Genomic DNA, 6,034 nt, shown 5'->3' on the forward strand with positions numbered 1-6,034 from the left:
AAAAAAATACATTTTCAGCATTAAAATTTTTGGATAATTTTCTTTCTACCAGGATAGGATCATTTTGAAGCTGTTTAAAAGCAGGGATAGTTTTGAATAGGCCATAAAAATACAGGAAGTTTGAGAACCACAGATAATAATTATTTTCTGCCACCAAAAGGCAAAGGCAGACAGTTTTGCCTGTGTCCGTGTGTGCACACATTTGTTTCATGAACCTGTTAAATAAGACCGGTTTTATTCCTCTTTGAATGGTAAATCAACCTTTGCACAACTGTGCAAAACTATCCATCATATTGTTTTAAATGCTAAAATTAGTGTTCAATTTGTGGCTTTGTGTACATGGAATAAAAGATTTCCTGAACATATACTGCTTTTTCTCCATGTTCTTTTTGTATTGTAGAAAAACATCCAGTTAAATGAGCTCATTGCACGTTGAAAGCTAGAGGCACAAGTGTCTTTGAAAAAAAAAAGCCATCAGAAAGATCCTTTTATCCTTTTGATCATTTGGACATAGATGTTTTATTGTGTTTTTGCATTTATTTAAATAGTTCCTTCCACCCAAAAACATTTGTCCTCTGTCACAATTACTGGTTGTGAAATGTCACTGATGTTCTCCACTGTGTGTCAAAAAGATTAAAGTGGTTGATGTGACGTTTTGAACAAACTACACATGAGGATTGTCTAACTGCACAGACTTATAAACACTTTCTAAAGTTTGTCAGATGCTGGCTGACAATAAACTTCTTAAAACTACAATATTTTTTGGTTTTCAACCAGTTTGTTCAGTAGACAGCATAGTCCAACAATGCATATATTAAATCTTCAATATAGGTTGTGATAATTAAATAAAAATATTTAATTTTTAAATACACGCTTATTTTATTTTATTATTATTATTTAATAATGCTTTTTATCTTAGCTGCTGCATGATGGAGCTTTTTCTTTAAAACTGCTTTCAGTGACAACCGGAATTCTTGCTTTTAGACCCTCAATTTAGTAGATTAACGCTCTATACAATACATTTTGGCAAATCGTTGATCTTCAAAGTGTAAACATTTGAGTCAAATTGGTTAATGTTTATTTTATTTTCATTTAAGTACACAATTAGCTATTTTTACTCACGTGTCCGTAACAGAACGCTTTTATCTCGAGCTTTACGAGCTACACCTGAACGCAACATCCGCCTTTTAGCCGGTGTTTTTATTTATTGACGCCCCTCTGCTCCTTTAAGCTGGCTTCCATGCTCCTGGGACCGCAGGTCTTGTGTGCAGGTAAATTCTATGTTTTTAGACGTTCCTCCTGCAGATGTGTTGTTAAAGGTTACAGGCGCTTTAAATCGGCTTTTCAGCCAAAGCGACAGCCTGTTCAGCAACATGTAGCTAGTATGTGTGTATGTGGGCTTTGAGTTAATCGAACCGTATTGACAGCTTTAATAGATATCTGTAATAATGTGTGATGGTTTCAGTCTTTCCCTGATGAATTATTTATTTGCTGGCGACCGCCTGGGTAAAAATTACACCTGGTTGCCATTCTGCATCGCAGCCATTTGTTTTTAAAGGGAGAGTCACTAAAAACAATGGGTTATTTTGAAATCACTGCAACAAAATGTGTTTTTTTTTTCTGTAGCCTTTCTTGTTTCGTGTTTTTGTGAATTTGTTTGAAAAAGGTTTTATCCATAACATTTAAGACTCACCAGACTGACAGGTAATTCTTCCATATTCAAGCTGTTTGTTCAGTTGCATTCAAAATAAAAAAATAAAAGCTTTTTTATTGCTATGTTGCGTTTAATTTGCTGCAATTGTGTTTATTTATATAGCACAGATTCACCTCAAATTAATTTCAATGTTGCTACAGCTTACAAAAAAATGCTGATTTTATTATAGCTATTTGAGTCTTTTGCAACAGATCAATTTTTATGCACACAAATCTGAAAAAAGCAGAACAAAAGCATCACAATTATTTGACCTGGGTAGACAATCTTATTCCACATTTTTTGGGACTAATATTGTATTATATGTTGTTTTTTTTTTCTTCTAGATATAATGATCTGTTTCAAATATTTACATGTCTTTATCTTTGTGACATGAAAACACAGGAGTACCATGACTCTGACCAGAGGATCTTTCACCTATGCCAGCGGCGAAGAATACCACGGCGAGTGGAAAGAAGGTGACTGCTCGTGTTTCACAGTTTCTGTGAGCATTTGGTTTCAGTGGCTTTGTGTTAGAGCTGACAGGAGCGAACTGTGTATCTTTTTCTGTTCAGTTTACATGTTTTTGTTTGTTATAAGTCTGGATTTAATATTTAAACTAGTGCTCTATTTCTGCAAATAGTTAAAAATATTTCTGTAATATAGATACTAAAGAATATCACATTTATATTGTTATACACGTTTAAACCTTAAAATTATTGCAAATAATACTGAGAGGACATGAAATGTTGAAACTGACAATTTTTTCTTTTTCTTTCTTTTTTTTTAAATTTTATAATAAAAACATAGTGGCTGGGACATTTAACGGTTATTTTTGCATCACCAGTTCTAAACAAAACTGTTGGAACCTATAAAGGTTGACACTTTTGAAACTTTTTTAAGGTATTTTTTTTAGATTATTTCTGTAGTAAGAGGCCAGAATCCCCGAGTTGTTGTTTTATTTAACTCGAGTGTTCTCTCACAACCATCCACATCCCTGTCCCCTTACTTTCAGATTTGTTGTCATATTAATCTGACATCAACTCATTTAGCCAAACTATGTCTGAGATGAAAAATACCTGAGCAGAGGTCATAATTTAAATTGGACTTTTAACAAAAATTAATATAATGCAACCTGCTTACGCTATGTAGATGAACTAACTATGTGCAGAACCAAAAGGTTTGAAGTTCAGAACTATTTAGGAAAACGTGCGGTTCTTTAAAGATAAATAARTTATGACCAGATGCAAGGTGTGCACTCTGGACAAAAGTATTATTTTGAGTACTCAATGGTGGTTAAAAGTAAAGTGGGAATTCAACGCTTTACTGGTCTCACACTGTCGTTCCTAAAATAGAAATCACTGCAAACCTTTCAGGATTAAACGTCCGTAATTCCCACTTGCACAGGAGGCAGATGGGACTTCTAATTCAGAAGTAAACCTTTATCTCATTTGGTTGGAAGGGGTTTTAAAACTAAGCATTTACTAACTCCAGTCACATGGAAAACAAAAAGTGATGTCAAACTCCAAAATGCAATGTTGGTTGGCCTTTTTTTTTTATCGTTAAGAGGCATAAAAACATATATGTAGAAAAAATATAATAGGTTATACAAAGAATGTTATGTTAAATAATGTCACGTTTTCTTGATCCGTTTGAGCCATTTCTCAATAAGATCCAATGATTTTCAGGTCGGAGACACGGCCTCGGTCAGCTCACGTTTCAAGACGGAACCTGCTACACGGGTCAGTTTGAGAACGGACTCTTCCACGGTTCTGGTGTCCTGATTTTCACTGATGGATCCAGGTATGTTAAAGCCCTGTCACACTAGACAACTTGTGCCAACTTATGAAACATTTTTATGTATAAATTRCTAATGAAAGTTATATAATTGATTGGTTTGTTCAAATTGCATTATGTACACAATGAAAAGAAGATTCCTGTTGATTTTTTTAAAATTCCACCTTCAACGTAGATGTCTTTAAAWTGTTCATAAGCTGGTATAAGTTGTCTAGTGTGACAGCGCCTCAAGCAAGTTAAAATGACGGCATATTTTCCAAGCAGTCAAAAGTTACTAAAAGCAACCTGTTTACGCCGAGTCAGGTACGAAGGAGAGTTCTCACATGGAAAGTTTCAAGGCACGGGGGTCTTCAGTCGATACGATGGCATGAAATTCGAGGGCGAATTCAAAGACGGGCGCGTGGAGGGATACGGTGAGTGTCTGACCTCACCGGAAACGTCTCATTGTCAATATTGTCTCCCTGTGGTTGGTCATGGCGGGCTGTGTCTGCGCCTCCAGGGTTATTGACTTTTCCGGATGGAACCCATGGCGCTCCACGAAACGAGGGCTTGTTTCAAAACCACAAGCTGCAGAAACGGGAGAAGTGTCCAGGAGTGGTGCAGCGTGCGCAGGCTTCAGCTTCCGGTGCTCACAGCCTGGCACTTTGACAGCATTGGACTCCAGAGGAGGAGACGTTAGCAGAGTTCCAGCACCTTCCAGAAGGGCCTTAAGGATGTACACTTTGCTCCAATTCTTGGTATCTTTAGCTTTTTTTATTTGTTTATTTATTTTACGACCCCATTTTTTTTCTCTCATATTCTGCAGTCCAACTTTACGGTAACCAAATGCAAATGCAATTTGACCAAATAGCCATTTTCCGAATAGCTTGCTAGAAATGCACAACATCATAACATCACRAGTAATGTAAGCAGCAAAAGCTGCTCTTTCCGATGCTCTTATTGCACTCAGAAGTGTCTTAGAGTTTCTCTTTAAAACTCCAGGCAAAGAAGAGCTTTTCCAACAGTCTTGCAGTTCAGCTGCCTCCTAAGTGAAGTCTTCGTAAGGTAAAAACGATGGATTTTGATTTGATAAATGTTCTGTAAAAAAGGAGAAAAGTGCTGCAATTATAACTTCAAATAAAAAAAACCCTATGAATGCAGTGAAAAGGATGAATGTAAACATCACTTTTATTTATTGTCCCCGCAGGACACCTTATAGGAGTCATTTCATATGTCTTGTTCTGTTAGCAAACTTTCACGAAAAATGGTTTTGTTCTTTGTGTTTCTCCCCGTTGAACATCAGTATTCACCTTTGCCTTAAAGGGACTTTTCTACCACGGCATGATTTAGGGGTTTCCATAAGATAATCACATGATCATTCCTTGCCTGGAGGTGTCTGTTGGGAGTTTAAGGTCTGCTTAAAGATTGCCTTTATTCAGAGAGACGTGTTTCTGAACTGGTGCTGAGCTTTGGCTCTAATTATCCTCACGTCTTGTTTCCACCAAACCAGTGGAAATGAGCGAAGAAGAGATTTACTGTAATTCCACTGTCTAATCTGAAATATCAGGATGACTGAACGTCTTTAAGTATGGATCAGCTTCAGACTAAATGCATTAAATTAGGAACGTAGATGTTATTTGAAGCAGCTAAATGAAAAAGTGTAAATATAATAAATATTTAGCTATTCAACATACGGATTTTCCTGTCAAAATATAAATAATTATCGTCATGGAAAGTGTTTAAAATGCCATTGAATTGATTAGGGTAGTTATTTGTGTTTTTTCTAATGTACTGTAGTTAAATACATATATAAATGGTTTATTGTAGCTGATCGAAGCTGCACTGTGATTATAGAATAAATCATTTTACTTGAACATGTAGTAAGCCTTACAACACGGTAGATTATTATATCCTGCCTACAAAACTTCAAACACTGACAATCAAAGGTGAAACTACCAAAAGTATTTAAACACAAATCTAACATCTAAAGAAATTCAAAAGGAGACGAAAAGCTCCACTGAGACTAATTACACATAAAAAACAACAACAATATAATAATGGCTTAAACAGGAAATTGATGTATGTTGCATTTCTTCTTTAAAATCTCTAACCTGAATTAATACAATTATACATTCACATTGCTGTTGCTTTTTATTAAAGCAAAGAAGTCTTGTTTAACCATGCTGGTGCTTGCTTTAAACGTTAAAAATAAAGCTGTGCACTTTTGAATATTAAATATCAGATCAGTACAGACATTATTTTAAAGGGACATTTGAATGTATGTGACTGTCATTTTAAAAAAATAAGTTGTATTTATGTCACATTTCTGCCCCACTGGTGAGAACAACACTGGCTCAGATCATAATTCCCTGCACACGCCTGCCCGCCCGCCTGACTGTAAATGAATGCAAAAGAATTGATTTCCACTTGAAAACAAATGGTGCTTTTAAAATTGTGCCTGTGCAGATTTTACCCCTCGCCTGGAAATGACCGTCACGGTTAATTTTTATTTATTTATTTATTTATTTATTTATTTATTTATTTATTTATTTATTTATTTATTTATTT

General features: G+C 35.3%; 1 protein-coding gene across 1 annotated transcript; it reads left to right on the plus strand.

Annotated features, from left to right (window-relative positions):
- Positions 1-1,189: 1,189 nt before the first annotated feature.
- Positions 1,190-4,355, plus strand: morn4 (MORN repeat containing 4). The gene is made up of 5 exons (XM_014023127.1): positions 1,190-1,271; positions 2,096-2,169; positions 3,379-3,493; positions 3,791-3,900; positions 3,987-4,355. Exons 2-5 carry the CDS (start codon positions 2,103-2,105, stop codon positions 4,133-4,135), a joined length of 441 nt encoding a protein of 146 aa, XP_013878581.1. The 5' UTR covers positions 1,190-1,271; positions 2,096-2,102; the 3' UTR covers positions 4,136-4,355.
- The last annotated feature ends 1,679 nt before the right edge of the window (positions 4,356-6,034 follow it).

Source organism: Austrofundulus limnaeus, unplaced genomic scaffold (assembly GCF_001266775.1).
Source record: "Austrofundulus limnaeus strain Quisiro unplaced genomic scaffold, Austrofundulus_limnaeus-1.0 Scaffold0, whole genome shotgun sequence".
Classification (NCBI taxonomy): Eukaryota; Metazoa; Chordata; class Actinopteri; order Cyprinodontiformes; family Rivulidae; genus Austrofundulus; species Austrofundulus limnaeus.

Excerpts from the sequence above, each read along its gene's own strand:
- morn4 (XM_014023127.1), top strand. The coding sequence starts at position 2,103 with ATGACTCTGACCAGAGGATCTTTCACCTATGCCAGCGGCGAAGAATAC. Across the intron at positions 2,170-3,378 it reads CCACGGCGAGTGGAAAGAAG|GTCGGAGACACGGCCTCGGT; the intron begins GTGACTGCTCGT and ends AATGATTTTCAG. Across the intron at positions 3,901-3,986 it reads CGGGCGCGTGGAGGGATACG|GGTTATTGACTTTTCCGGAT; the intron begins GTGAGTGTCTGA and ends CTGCGCCTCCAG.